Consider the following 21,133-nt stretch of genomic DNA (forward strand, 5'->3'; position numbering starts at 1 on the left):
ACAAGTATTCATCTGAATTTGATATTAGCGTGGTAATTTAAAGGGACCCTGAAACGCTTTCGATAAACGCTATCACGCTGTCCTTCGCGTACAGGAGCACTGCGAAAGCTATAGTTATCGCCAGCACAGAGCGGCACTGCGTGATTTGCTCGTCGCAGCAGACACGCCTTCCGCTTCTGCTTTGCTTTTGTGGTTTTCCTTTCAAAGTGGCTATCGAATGCGTTCATAGCTGCAACCGAAGGAAAGCCGGCCAATAGCCGCTACACCGCTCATACCCAGCTTTCTTGCTCAAAATTCCAACCTCTCAGGAACCTAGGAAAACCACTTTAGGAAAGTGATATTTTGGATAAATCCAGAAGTCAACGTGAAGATTAAAACACTGAAAGAAGGTTCCAGGTTTCTGAATATTTTTTGTGTAATTCGTTGTCAAATCTTACTCCCCATGCATTTTTATGGGATAGTTTCCATGGCTTAGGAACCTAGTCGCGCAACGGGCGCGACTTGAAACTGTGCACAAAGCAAGCATTCACCCAAAATATTAGCTGTGCCAGAGAACTTTTCATTTTGCTAAAAAATTGCAGAGTAATCACTGTTGAAAGGACTGCCATGAGGGGGAAAGCTGCACATGGGTAATGACGCAGTTCCAGCGGTCGAAGAACGCCAAGACCGGGAAGGAGAGAAAACTTCTTTGAGAAAGTTTATATTATCTTAAAGAATAGTCATTTTTATCCTAAGAAATAATTATAAAAAATAAAACTCGCCCTACACTACACTTTATAAGTTATATGATGCGCATAGAGCAGTGATGTTTGGCTCGGGTACTTTGCGACCCCTAATCTAAGTACTGAATGAATTGGTTAACTGCGTTCTGCAAGCATTTAAGATATAAAGAAAAGTTGAGGAAAGTTTTGCAGGGCCCCTTTAACCCATCGGGATCAAACCCATGTGCAGGAAAGCGGGAACGAACTTGTGAGCAAGGTCGTGTGTGTGTTTAACTTATAAGGCTCAATTATTCGCTGCTCTCTTTTGTCTCTTCTTTATCTCACCCTTTTCCAGCGCAAAGTAGCCAACCTTTCCCTCTCTCTCTTTCTCTGACTAATTGTTGTTTGATTGATTGTAGTGTTTAACGCGCACACGCAACGCAGGCGATGAGGCGCGCCGTAGTGGAGGGCTCCGGATTAATTTTCGCCACCTGGGGATCTCTAACGTGCGCCGAAATCTCGTACACACGGGCGTTTTTGCTTTTCACCTCTATCAGAAAAGCGGCCACCGCCGCGGCCGGGAATCGAACCCGCGTCCTCATGCTCAGCAGCACAACGCCTTAGCCACTGAGTCACCGCGGCGGGTCCTTTCTCTGACTGTCATCTTTCTGCAAGGCACGCACAGCCACAAATTTAGAGTCAGTAGTCTTCAAAGTTTCACAACACCCTCCCGGATGCACGTTGAATTTCGTAAGCAGCCGCCACGAACACCTACTGATATTGCCTCCGTCACAAGCTCCGTGTGCCCCCCTCTCTTCCCGGAGCCGGCCCTTCTGCGCATGCGCGTGCACACTAACAGTTGGGCGTGAAGGCGAACCAATCAAAACAAGCTGTATGACGCGTTTTAACTTTAATAAAGCGTCACCATTTCTTCATAAAGAAAATTGAGAGAAGCGCGAAAGCTTTCTAAGATGAAAACTGCGTCAAAACCTTCGTTAAAAGTGCGTCCAACCTTTGCTAAAAATGTGTCCAATCGATCATTAAACCTTCGAAGACCCAAATCGAAAACAAAAAAAAACGAACCCATGCAACGATTTTTCGCGCACCAAGTAAACACGGCTAACCACGACCTAAATGCAAGCTGATACGTTGTTTATGAGAAAATAAGATTGTACTTCCTATTCGTGATGGATGAGTGTGTTGTCTTATCTAGAACCGTTCCTTTGTGGCGATTTTCAAGTAACCGATTGACACAACGTAAGTCCGGTTTCACGTACGCGCCATGTGTCCACAGATAATTCACAGCTTTTCGGTCGACCAACCGATTATGGGGAAATGCATTAGTTTTTTGACAGGACATCATCGGTCCCGCTAACAAAGCTTTCGCTTTAAAAAAAGGCGAATTAAATTGCCGCCCATTACAACTCACGGCGATGAGTCTATACGACTCATATAGAAACTACCGAAAAAATTATGTGAAAGAAAGATAACGATGCCGCTTCAAATACCTGCCCTGCACCCAATTCACATATTTATGCGTGCGGCAATGACCGAATACTTCTCTAAGGCTGCCCCAATGTAAAGACTCAATATAATATCAGGTTAATATGCTGCGTTCTAAATTCCAATACCTGAGAAAAAATAAACTGAAACTACCGCGAAAATAATTCATATTTTATACCTTAAACGCTAACAAAACAGGGCCACGCGTTTAGTCCTGCAGCTTTAAAATTACATGAAATTCATTCAAGAATTTCGAATTGGTAGAACTAATGAGACGCTTGCCAAAAAAGGTATCGAAAAGAAAAAGTTGGCTTCAAACTCTGATGAGAATTCAAAGCGGGCGGCGCCGAATTCCGGCATAAGCTTACAGAAGCATCCAAATAAACATCACGACTGTTACGAAAGCCGCGGAAGTTCCGCTCGTTAGAACGAACCTTGAAACACAGAGTTACAGAATTCTTAAAGCGGGAAGTGGGAGCCAGATACAGTAGCGGTTTTTTAACAGTAAAAACAGAAAACAAAAGCAACGCTCCACAAACAACCAACCACAACGCATGTTAATGCCAACGCGAGAATCCTCGTTCAAAGACGACCACTGTTGCTCGATACCCACTCGAGCTTAGCGCGAACGAGTTTGAGAGAAACGGAGCACGTGTAAAAAAGTACCGGGAGACAATCGGAAACTTTGAATTGCGACCGGCCGACGTTTCGCCCTGGGTGGAATGAGGCGAGGCTAAGCGAGAACTTTGTAAGGCGAGATTGGATTCGGGATCTCGCGGGAGCTTTAGAATGGGCTCGCGTATCTAATGAGAAGGCGAGCGTGATCAAGTGCCGCCATTGGGAAACAAACCAGCACGTATGCGGCGGGAGGGAACGGAGAGCGTCGCAATGCGATGAGCGCGAATGTGAACTCACATTGTGAACAGACGGTGAGGGAAAGAGGGATATAGAGAGAGAGACTTAGGGAGGAGCTAGGCGACAAAGAAGGAGAAAGACAATAAAGGCGGCTTAACCGCCGTGAAGAGGTCGTGCTTCGGAGAATCCGCCTGGGCGTCGCACTGACGCCTGCTGTGCAAGCAACGTGGAGTTGTAGTCTTGCGTATCCCTCCCCGACCTGCCCCTACTGCCCTGCCCCTGTTGCTGAGGCGACATTGGAACACTTCCTAGGGATGTGTCCAGGGCTCCAACCAGCCCGAGCTCCACACATGGGGGCGACAGGACATCGCCCAGGCCGCCCTCCCGTTATTCATCAGTGGACGCACGGCCCCCTATACAAGAAACTCTTGGAATTTATTTAGGAAACTGGACTGTATAGTTTCCTGTAGTGCCCCGCATCATTGTGTTTTCTTTCTTATTTCCTTCTGTGTCGTACTTCTGTCCTGTTTTGTCCATTGTTTCCTTGTTACTTATGCCCTGTGGCAAAATGACGCAATTAAAAAAAAAGTTGCAAGGGAGCAGGAACGAGCATACGTTCTAGGAATGTCAAAGGACGGGAGACGGCGAAACTCAACTGCAAGTTACGACAGAATTGCCCGTTAAAAAACGTCGTCGAGAGTTATATTACCGGCTGTACGAGCCGTTGCTTTGTTTTTTACAGAAGAGAATGATTTTTTAAGAGGGCGGGGTGGAGGTGGCACTCTGAAGTTACGCTTAGGCTGTGAAGCGCGTTGTAGTAAGGGAAGGGGTACGAAACAATTTACGCCACACGGAAATCTTTAACGTACGCCAAAACCCAGACACAGAGGTGTTTTCGTACTTCGCCAATGCCACAAACCGGCCACCGTGGCCGGGATCGAACCCACGTCCTTGAGTTCAGCAGCACAAACAAATAGGCCAGCGTGTACTCGGATTTGGGCGGACGTTAATGATCCCCAGGCGGTCTAGATGAACCCGCACGACCTTACTACGGTGCGCTTTAACGGCGCGGTGTAGGCTGGGCGCTCGAAACTTTAATTTGATTCAGGTATATGCGAAAGAAATTCTAAAGTGATGCAACATACAAGCGTGTACGCACGCCTACGTACCCGATACGTCGAACGAGCGGAGAAAATGAGGTTACGACAGGGACGAGGTATGTAAAGATAAGGTAACCTAACACGCTGAAACGCTATTGACAAAGCGACTAAACAAGTTCGGCGTTATCAAAGATCCCGAGTAAGAGGTAACGAGCGCCTTGAGCGATCTTCAAGTACGACATAAAGCGAGACAGCAAGTGAAGGAAGTTGCGAGGGGGCTCGGAAGCTCGCCGGTGAAGATATATGGAACTAAAGGGTTATACGATGAAGGTGCCTGCTTGGCAGCGGCCGTGTCTCGGTCGTCGTCGCTAATTAAAAATCGCCGGGGCGTGCAGCGGGGTCCGACGCGGTTGATTAAGACGCCGTCACTCGTTCTAGCCTCCTCCTCGATCCGCCCTGCTCACGGCGGTATTTCCCTCCCTGGTGCCGACCGAATGATAGGGAGGCAGCAGCGCCTCTTCTTCGCTCGCGCATGGGTAAGAGAGAAGAAGATGCGGCTGAAACTTCAAGCTAATAAGTTCTTCAGCTTCTTTTACCCCCAGGGAAAGGCGAAGATACACGCGGTGTAAGTGGCAGCATGCTAACACTAAAAGGGCTGGCGGTACGCAAACCCGAGGCGTGACTGAATGAGCAGTAAAAGGGGCCTGTTTGCGGTGTTAAAGGTTACACTATACACTGACAGAACGCGCGCGATTGCGTCGTTCGTGCGAAAGAACATAAACATTGTCCTGAGGCGTTCAGTTGTGGTCGGACAATGTATCAAAAGGGATAGATGTTAAACAAAACATGCACCACTCCGTCAAACGACGAAAGACGATGGTAGAACGCGAAGATTTATCGTGACGGATTGTTTGGTTGCCGCCTGAGTTTTCCAAACCGCTTCGACCATGTCGAAATGGAGCAATCGGATAGACACCGGCTTCATGACGCGAGGGACCAACTGCAGGTTCCATTCCGACCACCGGAAGCATTTTTTTTTCACTTCGGCGTTTTCGCGTTACAGACGCCACCAGTGAGAACACTAAACCTTTGCTTTAAAAAAAAGGAAGAACTTGCGCGCTGACACTTCAAGCTAATAATTCCGACAATATCTTTTTTTTCTTCTTTCTCTCTCTCAGGGGAATTAGAAGATACACAAGGTCTAAATAAAACAAGTGGCAATAGGCTAACACGCGGTTCAAACCTGCCCAGTGTCTAAACGAGCACAAGAAGGGGCTTGTTTGCGGCGTGAACGGCTACCCTGCACACTGATGGATGTGTGCGACTGCCTTTTTCCTGTGAACGGACATAAACGCAGCCCTGAGGAGTTCAGTTCTATTCGGACAGTGTATCGAGAGGGATGGCCGGAAAAAAAAATCAAAATCAGAGAAGTACCTACGTTTCCGCAATATCGGGTAAACAAAAAGCGACTGTAATAACGAACGCAAAAATTTCGCACCTTCCTTCATAGATGTCGAAAACAGCGAATCTCATAACGACGAAATCGCATCGGGAGTTAAAATTAATTCCTCATATTTGATATTCCTTATAAGTGCATTTGTTGTACTTGGCTAAATTGCTGTACACGGAGCAGGAGCTGAGCCTGGCTCGCGACAGACCTACCGTACACAATGCAACGGCATTCGGAGGGTTATTTCAGGATATGCATTGCCCTGTAGATGAATAGCGTATTTCGCGTGTATAATCCAGCTCCGCAGCCCCCATGTGCGCCAACAGAAAAGCAAGGAATGTACCGTAAATCCCCCAACGCCCCCCCCCCCCCCCCCCTTTAAAAAAAAATGTAACCTCTGAGTCAAACGGCGCGGCTACCCAGAAAACGAACCGTCTTTTTTTTACCCACGGCCTCACTGGGAATCAGCACCGCCTTTGAGGCGCACTAAATTCCACCCGAAAAGCATATCGCTCCACGGCAACGACGCACTTCCCCCAAGCTGGCTGCTCGTCTATAGTTGCTAGGTTGCGCCAGGGAGCGGTTCACTTTACCCGATCCTTTTCTACGTGACACCCTCAGTTCGCTCAGTGGCATATCCCCTTCAACGGCAAGCGCGTTCGCGATGCATACCGGATAACGGCGTGCCCAAAATCATGTACAGTCGCGGCCACTGATAGCGTGAACACGGAAGTACGTGGCGGCGCTCTTCGCAGCGCCGCCGCCGGCGCTGCAGAAATCTTACGGCACATGCCCCAGCATTGACACCTACCTCCACATCTAGCCCTCCTTTTAGTAATTTAACATGTGCCGCAAGATTCCCGCAGCGCCGGCGGTGGCGCTGCGAAGAGCGCGGCCACGTACTTCCGTGTTCCCGCTATCAGTGGCCGCGACTGTACATGGCTGCGACAGAAACACAATGCAGCGAGATAGAGCAGCGGCCACAGCAGTGAGGCACCATTTACAAAGCAGCGCATCGAAATCTCCTAGACGGTGGCGTCCCATGCGCCGCCGCGGGACGTTATTCTGCTGCATCACCAGGCTGCCTCAAAACTCGCGGGCGGGCATCTCGTGCGCTTTCGTCTCGAGCGCCGGTATCGAAACGGCACGCGGAAAAAAACAATGGGAGGCTATTTCGACCGCCGTTGCCGGCCACGGGGTGTTTCCTTGGCATGCGCATTGGGCTTCGCTTTTTACCTTAAAGGGGCTCTGCAACACTTACTATAAACGCTTTCGCTCTTTTCTTCGCGTCTGAAAGCACTGCGAAAGCTACAGTTATCGCCATCACGGAGCGGCACTGCGCGATTAATTCGCTCGTCGCAGCAGATGCGCCTTCCGTTTCTTCTTTGCTTCCCTGGCTTTCATTTAAAAGTCGCTATAGAATGCGTTCGTAGCTGCAGATGAAGGAAAGCCGGCCAATAGCCGGAACACGGCTGTAATGACGTGATTCCAGCGGTCAAAGAACACCAAGACCGGGAAAGAGAGAAAAATTCCTTCAACAAGTTTTCGAAGTTATGTGATGGGAATAGAGCAGTAATTTTTGGCCGAGGTATTTTGCGACCCGCTTGTCTATGTACTGGATGTGTTAGTTAACTACGTTCTGCAAGCATTTAAGACTACAAGAAAAAGCCTTCTCTCCCATCTCCTCGCTCAGAGCGGGCTCTTTTCCATCTGACCCCACCTGAGCAACAGGTCACCCTGCTGGAACCCGGCAGAAGCTGGCGATGGCTGGAACACACCCTCCCAGCCAACCAAAAAGATTTGCAGGGTCCCTTTAATGCGCTTCACAGTGGCAGTGATAGGCCCCCTGATATTGAGCGCTTCGGCAGCGGCCACTGAATAGCAGCCAATGTGAGTTCGGGCCGGGCGTGCCTAGCGCACCCGTCCCACAGGAGCAACTGATAAGGGAGCGAGCCACCCTGGAAATGCTCCACCGACCCTTCCCATCGCGAGCCGTAGCCCAAAGATACATGTATCCCAGAATCCCTTGCTCCCACTCGCAGCTCTACGAGATGGAGCGAGGCCTTGCACGTGCCTTACACGAAGGCACAGTTACACCTCGATCCACCCGATAAGTACACGAGACACTTTAAGCCTTACGGTGACGTACGGCCGCTGCGTCTGATACGTAAAACAGTCCCTACGTAGCCGCCGACGCGGTTTGCGCCAAACTAGCAAACAAGAATATGCAGCTGGAAATAAAGTACGGAAACAGTAGGATAAAAATGACAGAAGAGAAAGGACCGAGCTAAAATTACAGAAGAAAATTCAACTAGAAGGCCAAGCAATAACTGTCTGAAAGGGTCGAACTGAGTGTCTTCACAAAAGCACAGAGAGAGAGAGAGAGAGAGAGGGCCAGGAAATCAATAGAAATAAAGACGGCGACGTAATAAAGAAACTTGAGCACGCGAAATAAAATTAGGCGTGTGCTTTTACTCGATTCTTCGCGCGATAAAAGGGAAGTTATTGCATGTACTCGCCCCGCCCCCTTTCGCTCCTGTCTCCCTCACTTTCCCCGCGTACACGAAAACAATAAGTAAGGCCACAAGGTTTACAAAAAGTGTACGTCAAAGTACTTTCCGCGGAGGCGAAGTGTCCGCAGCACTGGTCTAATACCAAAACAAAGTTTGGCAGCCCGTAATGGATGAAACAATGTTGGCGCGCTGAATCTTGGGTCCCAACAGAGCAACTCTACCGGCGCGCGTCGCTGCCCAACGCATCAGCGCACGAGCAAGGTGAGCCAACAACTTAAGTTGCGGCCACAACACAAACAGCAAGAAAACAAAATGTCGGCCAGCGAAAACAGCTTTCAGGGATGCGTGCTGGGAAAAGGAGAACAGATGGGAAAGAAGTAAAATCTTGACGGTTTCGGTTTTTTTGTTGTTGTTTCGACGTGGTTGCTCTGGTTCAGTTTGTATTCTTACTTCAACGCGCTGCAAATGCGTCGCTGCGGCCTCGCGCAAAAAGGGGCCACAGCTGGCGGCGCTGAGGCACTAAGTCCCTCTTGCGAGCGTCATTCAATTAAGGAAAGAAGGGAAGTAGATGCAAAAGAGAAGACTTGCCTTGTCTTCTAGGAGAAAACAGTGCATGGCTTGGGTGACGTCTGCGGCGTGCACGGAGTTGTGGTACGGGTTGTTGCTATGGTAACCGGCGTCAATCAGGCCTGCGTTTTGTTTCGTACACAACAACACAACAAAAATTCTAAAGCCTTGTAGCGTCCTCCGAACTTGGGCACAAGCACCACAGTGACAAACATGTCGCGGGAGAGCACTTGAACAGTTTTCTCTGCAAATGTCGCGAAGTTTGCGCGCGTCAGAGAGAGTACGTAAATTGTCACCGAAGTGAAGTAGCAGTAATAAAGTGCCGGAACTGTAACACGTAGTTTATCATTTTGAATACCAGCATCGGCCACACGAACGCGCGCGCGTAACTCAACAAAAGGAAAAAAGAGGAACGAAAAGCGAGCCAAGATATGCCCTGCTTGAAAAACTCGCGCCCTTCCAAACTGAAAGCAGATGCAAGCTGTTTCGGGGAAACTTTGGGGTTAGTTTGCTATGACAAATCTCAGTAAGAGGAAACAAACGGTTTGGTGTCGTCTGCACTTCGGGAGCTCTTCACAGTGAACAAAACAAAGGAGAACGCGGACGTCTCAAGAAAGATGACAACTGCAGCATACGCTCTGCGGATTTTTAATTTTAACGCGACAAAACTCTGAAAAACCCCACCGCGTTTCTTGTTAGGGTCGTTGTCTGGCGTATGAATATAAAAATCGCAATAAAATTTTATCAGACACTTTAAAGGGCGAAGGGTGGAACATAGCGCGTTTTCACGCGCGTCCTTCTGGAGTTTCAGTTTTTTTTTCTTTTTTTACAAAACCTAACCGGTTTCCGGATAGGAAACGCGTGTGTGAGGACACGTCATATTCCACGCACGTGCTTCGCAGTTTATTCTCCGCTACAGTAAATTAACTGTCACCTATCTCCGCAAAGCTGCTTTACATTTCACTCAGATTAACTAATACACCGCTCCGAATTACTTAAGTATAGGCTGTATTCACTGGCGAAGGAGGCATGCCGGCAACCATGTCAGTGCGCCGTCACTGGTTACGTCGGGCTCCGCGGGATGGCGGTACTTGTCAGTGATAAGCACATGATATGTGATGGACGTTACAAACTCTACCCCACCGAACGCAAAATAATGCCTCGACTCCATTGTGAGTGCGATCAATAACATTTCTGTTGGCAACACAGCTGAGAACAGGGTTGAAAGAGAGCAGAGGACGCACGCCGGTATTTTTTTTTCTGCGGCGTTCGGGCGCAGTGGCTCAAGCCACACCATGTCCGTAGCGCTTCGGCCATGTCGGTGGCCATCTCCAGTGTTGCCAAGCGAAGAAATTGACAACTAAGCTTTTCAGTGAATACCACCTATACATAAATCCAATCCGCACGTAGTTTGCTAACTTCATTCGTAATTATACAAGCTAAGTTTTGTTGTGTGTTTCTCGTCTCTGCGTTTCCACATTTTCTGTCTACCGCGTTTTAACCCGTTTTGCTGTCCAATCACCACTCCGACTGGCGTAGCAAAATCAGAACTACGCTTCTTTTTTCACCGCTTGGAACGAGGCTAACGTGGCCCAGTATCTTTGGACTCTTCAACTTCCTTACGACTCAACGTCATCGAAAATGTAAACAACTCAGTAAAATATAGCCTTATCCATGTCTTCATCCATTTTATCGAACCCTTGTTTAGAACTTTGACTTTTACAACTTCTTTGGCTTCGTGAAACATTTTCAATCCTGTTCAAAGCGCAGAACTAATTGCTACACTCCACCAAAAACACCAACGCCAAAAAAATGCGCGAACACAACTCACTCAAAAGAATGGCAACCCCAAAACAAACACGCAATCAGCGGAGCAGTGCCCAAAGTAACTTTAACACCGGCTTGAAATGCGAGACAGTGGGAGGCTTACTGAAGCAGTGCTGAATAGTAACTGAATAGTAACCCCTGAATAGTAACTGAATAGTAACTCCAAAACACAATCAGCGGAGCAGTGCCCAAAGTAACTTTAACACTGGCTTGAAATGTGAGACAGTGGTAGGCTTACTGAAGCAGTGCCACACTCGGACGGGGTCCAGGTTAAAAGTTCTGACGAAACCGTAGTCGTGGAAGAGGTGTACACATAGGAGCGGCATGGAGCGGCCACCCGAACACGCGTCCAGGGCAAAGGTGTTGAACGCCCACTTGTCCACGCGAGCCAAGAGACGCTGTGCGAACAGGAAACGGAAAAGACATAAGTTACCCCCTTACGGGTCGCTAACACGAGACAAAATAAAGCAGCAGGGTTTGCTGGCGGGTCAGTTTGTAAATTTTTGAACTTCAAGGAAAACAGCGTTGAAACCGGCGAATGTGTTGAGCATTTCCCGTTACTCCTCCCCCATCTGTTTTTCTTCAAATAAAGGAGCACTTTGGAAAGTAGCAGCAGGCCGCCGACAATTGCGGCGCCATTCCGAAGTAAGCGGTTATCTGAAATTACACTTCTGCTGTCTCCCAAACACGCCAAAGTGTAAATAAGAAAAGATGCGAATTTTGGGCGTTTTAGAAATCAAAGCTATGAGGTGCGTCTTAGTGATCCTGCGAACATGCAACTATGTAACTTGAAATCACGATAAAGCAAGTGTTCCGGTACACCAACCTCAGAGACGCCGTGGTAAGAGTCATCGAGCACGTTCATCAGATGACTCCACGGCTGCAGCACAGGCTGCCGTTCTCGCCTCCGGTAGAGCGTCAGGAATGGCGTCGTGGTAAGGGGTCGGTCAATGCCAATGTCCAGCGCTGCGTATAGAAGACAAGAAAGTAAGATTGCGTGTACACAATAAACTACACCCACAACGAGCGACAAAATATTTTCGCGGCACTTAGGTCTGCTTACGTGTCTTGAAGGCGAAAGCCTTGCGTACTATTGCGACGGGTACATTTTATATACACGTCCATACGTATAAACACCAGCCACGCTGTTTTACCGTCCTTAATTCATCTTATTACGCATTAAACCACCACAATCCAGCCTAATCACCTTAATTACAGTTTACTAATCATTGCTGCACATCCAAAATCAATAAGAGATTAGCTTTGAAATCATCTCATAAGCAGCTGGCATGCTTTGCTAATTAATAATTAATTAACTTAGGTCCTAATTATGCATCTAATAAAAGGCTGGCATCCTTTGGTTCACGTCAAGTATTAATAAGTCATTAATTAATTAGATAATAATTAACCCTCTCTTATACACACCTGGCATGCTTTAATTCGGTCCTGGCATTCGCTGAATCTTTCTAGCGTTTTTATAGACATTTGGGGTCATTTAAGGTCACCTTCCAATGAGACACATTAAGCTTTCGGCTTAATAAATAAATTTTGTTATTCGGCCTCGCAGTGGCAGCCTGGCAGGCGTCGAGAGAGAACACTCGGCATTTGAGTCCCGTAGGGTGGCTCTGCCTCAACGACGCCTACCTTGTGGCAGAGCACGCTTCGCAGTGAGAACGCTTCCTGCAATCCGTTGCTCAAAGTGACTTTTCCAGCGCCCTTTTAAAAGCACTCTCTAATATAAAAATTATGATCTAATAACATGCGTACGCAAAAAAAATAGAACAATAAAATGTTTGAAAATAAATGTACTCGGACTTCAAGCGTCTCAGCTGAACGTTTAGAGGCAAAACACTCCGCAAATTTAGAAATTGCATCCCGCAAGGTGGCTTTGCCTCACTACAATAAATCTCGTGGCAGAGCACGCTTCACAGTGACTGCGTTTCCAGTAACAGGGTGCTCCGAGAACTTTCCCAGCGACCGCATCCGCTCACAACCAGTAAAGCTAATAATGGTGTTGTTGCATAAAAGGCAGGCTAAGTAAAGCAGAAACATCTAGAGATCAGCAAGGGAACATGTATTCGGCACGTCCATTAACTATGAGCGAACATTTAAGATTTTAAACTCAACACGAATATTTTTTGGAGTTCAGCCATCCTTCGATACGGCTATTTGATAATGCGCATCCTCTAACATTCCGTTATGTAGAGTATCCTGTACCTTTGCAATTACTTCTGTTCTTTCAAAAGTGACACACTTTGGTGGTTCAACTGCTCCAAAATTAGCACATCAGTAAATACCCCAAGCTATGTTGCCAACGAGCAGTGCACGAGTCAAAGCCGCTTCGTTTTCTCTCTTAGGCTGGACATGGTCTCAAACTGGGCACATCTACGTTTTAAATTTCAAATTTCGGGATAGTAACACGAAAATCGCCAAACAAAACTTATATGGCTAAAAATGTTCAAGGATACCGATAAGTGCGCGATACACTTGAAGGTAGAGGTAATTCCCTGTGCACAATAAAAATAGTACCAACAGTCTCTGTATAATCCATCAGATCAGCTTGTAGGTCACAAGGTGTAGCCCACCTTAAGCCACTCTGTTAACCTAGCGAGTCGGGTATTTGGGTGGCGAAGGATCACAACCTGATTACCTGAAGGCATTTGACGATAGCGGAAACAGCACATAGAAGGGAAAAAATGGCTTTCTAGAACAGTGCTGCACAGAACTTTAGCAACCACGTGAAAAAAAGATCAGTTATGCTCTCAATAAACCAACAAAAATCTCGAGTCTAAAAAAGAAGTTAAGAGCTATCTCTTTTTACGTGAGTGATTGCATTAAAACTGTGTTAAATTGACATCTTGCTCTAAGCCCTTTTTAGATGCGACGCATCTCTTGCTCTGAGGCATGTCCCTCCTGCGTCGTCATCGCGCCGTCCGTCCGCATCCCTCCTCCGTTCTTCTCTCCCACAGCTGTGTGCAACACTCTCCCTCCGGCTCATTAGCATACCACAGCTGGCGCGCTTGTTTGGGCGCGCTTCGCTGCGTAACGCTGCATTAACTGCTCCGGCGCGCGCAAGTGCGCGCATGCGCGACTTTCCTCCATTGTCTCCTCTCCTTCAAGCGCTGTGAATATAAAGCGGGTATCGCGTTGCGGCGGTTCAGTCAAGCGCTCGATCTCGCACTTGACGTGACCTTGCTTGACTACTTCGTGCTTGACTTGATTCTTCCGATGAAGACGCGATGGAAGCGACGGTCCCTTCAGTGAGTGGTGTGACACAACAATTACGTCCATCGTCCCGCGTATAGGAACACCCGCATGTGATGGAAATGCATCATACGCGTTCACAACACGTTTCACGCGATTTAGAGACCCAACCCAACGGAAACACCAATTGAACCTCCCGATGCGTCGCATCACACCAGGGTTCCCTCGCGGGAAGATGGGCGTAAATTTTTTTTCTTATCTCCGTGTTCTCAAAAAAAAATATTCGTAGGATAATTACCTCACGTTTCAGTTGGATTGAACAAAGTTATTTCTTTATACAAAGTCACTTTTTCCCGGACAATATGATGCAAACATTTGTCTCGTGCGGACACTTTTCAATACACTGCACCGAAAAGCACCGCGCAGAGCCCCCAAAGTTTTGTGCGCGCTTAACTACAAAGAAGATTTCATCATCACGCGCAGTAATGGTAAAGTTAGCAGCCTGACAAACCAAACAGCGCGCCAGACCATTTAAAATTAGGTGCTGGCCAAAGGGAGCAAATTACCTTCAAAGTGACGCGAAGGGAAGGGCCGAACACGCAAATACAAATGTTCGGGAAAACTTCTTCAAAGCGTCACTTCGCCACCACCCAAGTCTCCCAAAGTTTTCGCGCCATTAGAGACTCCAGTGCAGGCGCCCGGCCCCACTCGCTACCTGCATTCCACGCGGGAGCGCTCAACTTGGCGATATGAATTTTTTTCTCTCTCGATTCACTAATTGAGCTCGCGCGGGCGGCGAAACGCGCTTGCGAAAGGACCCAGGCGTGACAGAGGAAAATACTTTGGGCGGTTGCGCTTCGTTAAGCGTTGCTAGGCACGCGAAAAATTCGCTCACCACCGGAAGGCACGCGCAGTTTATGACTGTCGAGCAACATCGCTAATGGTCGATGGCGGTGTCGCGTCGAACAACCGGGGGATGCGTCCGGGACGTCGGAAACGGGCAGCGCTACGTAGGTGGATCAAAACGTCCGCGATCTCAGCTGCCCAGGCCGCGAAATGAACTGCGCTTTTTAAGAACGAGCATCGGTTCGAGGCTCCCCTGCTTTGAATGGAGTGCGGCGAAGCGAAGTCTGCCCAATGGAGCACGTTTCGACGTGCACGAAATGGAAGGGGGCAAGAAAGATGTAGACAGAAAACTAATCTTGGATGTAAACTTAGCTTGAAAAAAATGAGCCGAACGTAAGCATTCATGAAATCACGTGAAAGGTCACTTGTCATTCCTATAAGAGGTTTCACCTCAAAGCTAAGTTTTCGCTTTCTTTGAACATTAAACTTTGTAAAAGCCTATCCGCTCAGAGCTGAAAGCGTTGCTATAGTTTGCTCTCTTCCCATTACAGTGCACACAGTCATAGCCACCACTTTAGTTACTTTCCAGGATATAACTCAATATTACCGGTTCGAACGACAGCCCTTCCCTCCTCGCCATCCTAAACTCTCGAAAGAACAAGAATCCCTACTTCACCGACTGCAGAGCAATACCTTCCCTCATCCAGTCCGCTTCCATCGTATGTTCCCTACTAAATCTCCTGCCGAATGCAAATTTTGTTTAAAACCCGGCCATCTACCTTTCCAATATTATACTAGAGTGCAAGCACAACCCCAACCTTTCTTCCCACCCCTGAGCTGTGGGAGAACCTGGTGACCACCAGCGATCTGGATGCCCAGACACTCTTGGCCTCCGCAGCGAAGGCTTCCCGACTATCACGTGACTTCCTGGAATAGGGAACCACTCCCCCTACAGAAGGGAAAGGTTTGGGCGTGTCGGCTCATAGACATACAGAAAACATAGCGCACCAACAACCCAGGACAAAGCGAAGAAGATCTTCGATTAGCGCTTGTCCCGTCCTCGCGTTGTCTTGTGTTGTTAGTGCGATATGTTTTCTGTGCCACTCCCACTACACCGGTACACAGGCCTCCGCGTTAGCTAGCAGACCACCTCACCTCCATCGGTGGATTTGGGCGCCCCCCCACCCCTCGCTTCTTGCGTTCCTCGGCGAAATGGGAGTTAACGTGTACTTGTAATGCAGGCTATATGTCATAAAGAGTACTATCGCAATAAAAAAAAACAGCGCGCGATAGTCAGTGTGCTACGGCAGTAATTCTGAGAGCACCAGCTACTGATTTTTGACACAGCGGTGTCGCCAGCCACGTTTGTTCCGTCCTACGTTCACACGAACTATGCCGTGCCAGTTTGACAGTGGTCACAGCTTCCGAATGCGCAAATTTTCTCGGTTGAGTCGATCTCTAGCAGTAAAAGAGGCCACCAGATCAGGGACCTTTCTGCTAGATAATTTCACGCTCAACCATTCTTCCCATTATTATCTGTTTTTAACCCAGTTGCCCGCAGTGACTTTCCCGCTCTTTAAAAACGCGGAGGAAAATTGACTTGAAAAATCGCGCTAATTGAAGACGGCGGCTGGAATAAAAATTCAGATAATGCCCGAAGCTAGAGACTTTTTCATTGCTTTCTTGATCACTGGGATGCTGGTTTAGAAGTTCATTGAAACTTGCACTAAAAACGCATTTTGGCACGGACCTCTTGAGTAGTAGTACTACCTCTTTCCGCGGCAAATCGCTCTAGTGGAAAGCGTTTACGAACGTTCCAGTTGCATACATCATTGGTTCCCACGTTTCAACCACTGCTTGCCAATTCCCGTTTTCTAACGTAACGTTTTTACTAATTATGTTGAAGGGCCTGGTTTTCAAGTTTGTGTTTGTTTAAATTGCGTTGTTTACCTTCTCGTTTGTTTTTTTCTGGTAAGCCTCACCTTTTTCTTACGTGCACTAAAAACAAAGACTGACAGATAACTCCCCATTTTCACACTGGCATCGCGACCATGAAGTAACGAGTTTCAAGCAAGTCTATCGCGCCTTTCTTTTGCCAGTCAAACAGTTGCTCATGAATGCGAATATGTTCGGGCGCAATGCACGCATACTATACTAGTTAAAACATGACAAATCCCGACATTTAAAATAATATACTAGAATACTCGCTCCGGTACCAACTCAAAACAATGCCCCCCCCCCACCCCCCACCCCCCACCCCAAATAAAAAAAAAACATAGAGAGAGAGAAACATCCCACCGCCCCGCCTAAATACGATTGACTTATCTGGAAGACTGAATAGAATAAGAATAAACAAGAAAATACGAAGAAAAGGAGGAAGACATAAGGAGGACACGAAATCATTGTGTATTTGTAAGGCAAATAGCACAAAAATGTCATCGCGAAACGTGTTTGGCAGTCGTTACGCGTGGTCTTGTGGCTTGAGGCGTCACCCAGCCGCCTGTAATATTCTTTCCTCGTAGGTCCAGTTTCTCTCCGCACGTTAAAACTAACCCACGGCGATTCCAGCCTCGTGCGGTAAACCAACTGTTTTCAGATATGACCGACTGACTGCTTCCGCTGTTTTATCTTGGCCACACGACTGCCTAGTCACATCTGGCTTATGGCTCTAGAATGAGATGTTCTCAAGTGTGTTTTCTCTAATCCAGTCACTGGCGTCAGCACAACAGCCCCACAGCGATGACCCTTCTAGCAGGCTTCTTTCTTACCTAGGAGGCGTTGGGTTGGGTGGGCACGCAAGGTCCATGTTCGCGCATTTTTCTTGTACTGGTATCGTCGTCACAAGAAATTGCGGTCGCAGCGCCATCTGTCAGGGTGTTGCGAAAACGCACCGCTGCCTCACGCGCTGCCCACCCGTCAGACACAAACGAACGCAAGGTCTGAAGAAACGCCGAGAAGAACGAAATGTATTCACCAACCAATAAATACTGCTATGGATGGGGGCTAAGAGCAGCGCGGTAAAGCAACTAGAGACACAAAAATTCGCAAAACAAAACGAAAGGAAAAGGAAGAGAGATGGTAAGATACCAGGATGCCAAGGCGTCAAAAAGTAAGCCTCGGCCAATCCGTCCGTGTCAGCAGGTGCGGCGTTGTAAGAAAAAGAAAAAGAAAAAAGAAAAACGCAGAAAGGAAAACAGCGCGCGAATTCAGCGGCATGCATCCTTTCTAGGCCAACCAATCTCCATTTGTGTTTTCAACCCTTCAGCCACTTTGCTCTTTAACCGCTAGTGCTGTTTTTGTTTACCCTTTTCACGGGAGTCGCGATACAAAAAAAAGCAAAACATGGCCTGAAAGAGCGGGCTGAACTTCGCATCCCTGCGTATTGGGAGGGCTCGGACAACCCGTAGAAGCGGCCAACGACGGGCCCAATTTTTCTTCTTGGCAAGAGCCATTTGTATTGGATGCCGCTTGGAAGCACGGGGCTGTTTCTCCCCCGTTCTTTTTCAAGCTTACCGCGTGCCGTCACTGGCTAAAGCCGACGTCTTTGAGCTTTTGAGAACACCGATGCGTTCGCGGGTGAACACCGATGCGTTCGTCGGTGGTGCAACACCCCAAGGCACGCTGGCACCATGCCGAGTTACGTTTCTGAGAGGATTATTTCTCGTACGATTGTTTATAACGAAGCAGATAGTTATGGCAACGCAACACGTGCGTCACCAGAGGTTTAAACAAAACCTGTAAAGTAGCCGAAGTTAAGGTATTTTATAATGTATTTTTACGTGTAGTACCCATTACGGTTTCTGCGTATTTACTGTGTTGGTAGTTAATTTCATCCATTTTCTTTTGTTCTCCTTCTTTTTTGAAGATACAAGTTGTATTTGACGTTGCCGTAACGCTGTCAACTGCTTGGGAGCTTGCAGCTCTGTCAAGCTGTCGATTTCTGACAGCTTTTACTGCTTGCTCCCAGTGTCAGTACGTTTGTTTCAAGACGCGAATAAAGACAAACAAACTAACAAACAAACAAACAATAATAATAGGTTGTGCCACGCGCCAAATCTCTTTAAAATTTTGTGAAGAAGTAAATCACGTCGTTATAAGAGGTTATACACTTTGATCGACGCCAAGTGAAGAACCGAAGAACTCAATACGTTACAAAAGTCGCTCACCTAAAAATAGGCAAGACATTCATGAAGATAAAAAGTTGTGGAAAAGGCGACAAGAGTACGTGTCACTGAGCCATCGGTTTAATTGCGGAAGAAAAAAAACATTACGAGGGCGCCAAAGCTTTCCATTGTGATGAGAGAATGCGTGAGGCGTTGAGTTCTGAGCGCGCATGTGAGGGTGGGTGTGCTGACGTCCCTGCCAATGGAGGCTGGTGAAGCGGTAATAAGCTTCTTACGGCCGCTCCCCCCCCACAATCCCCTCAATCACAGTAGCTTTCCGTCGACCCTTGCCGCTATCAATGCAAGACTTGAACGTTGCCAGCTACTGTCATCGGAGGGGCTGAATTCAATCCTCTTCCACTCTTAATTTTACCCCTGCTTGAAAATGTAAAGGTTTTACACGCCCAGGATACGCATTGGCTATGAGGCATGCCGTAGAGGAGGCTCCGGATTAATTCAGACAACCCGTGGATCTTTAACGGGCGCCAAAAGTTCGACAAAGGGGCGTTTTCGCTGCTTTTCGCTTCCATCACAAAAGCAACCGCCGCGGTCTGGATACTAAACAGCACGACGCCTTAGCCTCTGAGCCATCGTGGCGGGTCCTTTTCCCCCGTTTCACTTTATCTTATCTCGCCACCACCACTATCAGCATTACCATCATCATCGCCGTCATGCGTTGGAATTTTGCATTAACCCCAGTAACAACCACAAATTTTCGTATTTCGGCTTCGACGTACTCACTGGCGCAGCTAAAAAACGGACTCCGCATATAGTACCGAAATTTTGTTATACTTCAATAAGGCATGCCGAACTAAAACGCGCTCCCGACAACCGTTTCTATTTCGACCTGCGAACAAACTGTTCCTCCTCGCCTGACCGCCACCCCCACCACTGCGCGTTTTCCGTACTCTCAAAGCCTCCGCACAAATGTGACTCTCCGCAGAGCAACTTCAACGGCCCCTTCCCGAAGCAGAACGAACGAAGGAGGCGGTAAAACTGTTCCCCGGGGTGCGATTTATGACGCCGAGGCCAGGGAGGCCAAAAATCTTTCCCAGGACGGCGACAAATCAAGCGAAACTCTTGCATTCCGAAAAAGCTCTCCAAGCCCCGAGACTTCTGCGCTCTTATTCTTCTATTTCTCGTTCCTAGCGCTTTGTGACGCAAAAGCTGTTTCTGTATGGTAATCCAAAGTGTGCTTCTCTTGTTATATATTTATTTCCAGAACACTGTAGCTTTTTTTTTATTCATCTCTCCTACCTTAGTATTGACTCCTGCGGCCTGCCGCTCCATGCATTTTGATTAAGCCCACGTCTACCGCACTTTCTTTTTTTTCCCCATAAGCTTCGTATACTTTTGTCCACCGTTTCTAGCTTTAATTTCACTTTTTAGCACGAAAGCCTGAAATCATGAATCTTGAGAAGCCACTAATATCTACCACAGTGTTTCTTTTGTGGCTCCCTACCAGCCTTCTCTTCACCATGAGTGTGAAAAAGCGTTTCGTAAACCTAAAACCCCCCAAACCTCCCTATCTCGTACTTTTTCTTTCCGAAGTTTCACCACGCTAGGGCTTTAGAATTTTGCTCTACGGTCCAAGAAAGCGGGCAATCCACCCCATTGTCGTACAAGGGCAGCCCCCATCGGAATTCGGAGCGCGGAAACGAGCGGGAGATTTAAAACGTTCAATTTCGTCGCGAACCAAGTGTGGACAAAAAGCTGCCTGCTTCGGTATATATACGCCATACGACGTGCGGGGACTTCCGACATGTTTGCAGATGGCAGAGGCTTTAACGCTACTTTGCTCCTTGGGCAATAATAGAGCAACTTTTACCGCATTCTACCGCGCGTTTTTACGCTCTTCAGTCGGCATTTCCATCCAACGCGGATACATTCACCGTCACACCAACATTTGTTTGGACGACTGCTGCGAGAGAGAGAGAGAGAGAGAGAGAGAGAGAGAGAGAGAGAGAGAGAGAGAGAGAGAGAGAGAGAGAGAGAGAAAGAGAGAGAGAGAGTAAATTTAATGAAAAACGGCAACGTTAGCTGAGCCGTCGCGCTGGCTTGATACGCCCCATGATTGAAGACAAGGACAAAAAGAAAAGAATAACTATAAAAAATCAAAAGATGTAGGATAATGCGCACAAAATTCTCAGTTCCATGCAACTGCTGCTATTTGAAAGCCACAAGGTATGTAGATCACTGCGACAGTGGCCACAAATGATGGCCACAAATGATGCAGTGGCCACAAATGATGACAGCGGCCACAAAAGACGCTAATTCGAAGCATTCCATCCGGATCAACCCTATAGTCCGGGTAAAGTTCAGACGCGCCACGCCGAAATATGAACGAGAAACGCTCCTAAGGGATGACTTCCGAATACCGCCACAAGCAGAGACAGAAACTAAG

The 21,133-nt window shown here is 47.7% G+C and overlaps 1 protein-coding gene across 5 annotated transcripts in view; it reads right to left on the bottom strand.

Moving 5' to 3' along the window:
* The window catches only part of LOC144159277 (uncharacterized), a 352,228-nt gene that overhangs the window by 32,388 nt on the left and 298,707 nt on the right, over positions 1 to 21,133 (bottom strand). For all 5 annotated transcript variants that reach the window (XM_077690667.1, XM_077690670.1, XM_077690666.1 and 2 more), the window contains 3 exons: positions 11,343 to 11,482; positions 10,755 to 10,914; positions 8,711 to 8,811 (listed from right to left, as the gene is read on the bottom strand). In XM_077690667.1, coding sequence (XP_077546793.1) covers positions 8,711 to 8,811; positions 10,755 to 10,914; positions 11,343 to 11,482 — 401 coding nt within the window. The remainder of the gene's footprint in view (positions 1 to 8,710; positions 8,812 to 10,754; positions 10,915 to 11,342; positions 11,483 to 21,133) is intronic.

Source organism: Haemaphysalis longicornis, unplaced genomic scaffold (assembly GCF_048455015.1).
Source record: "Haemaphysalis longicornis isolate Haplotype H1 unplaced genomic scaffold, Haemaphysalis longicornis Haplotype H1 scaffold_10, whole genome shotgun sequence".
Taxonomy (NCBI): Eukaryota; Metazoa; Arthropoda; class Arachnida; order Ixodida; family Ixodidae; genus Haemaphysalis; species Haemaphysalis longicornis.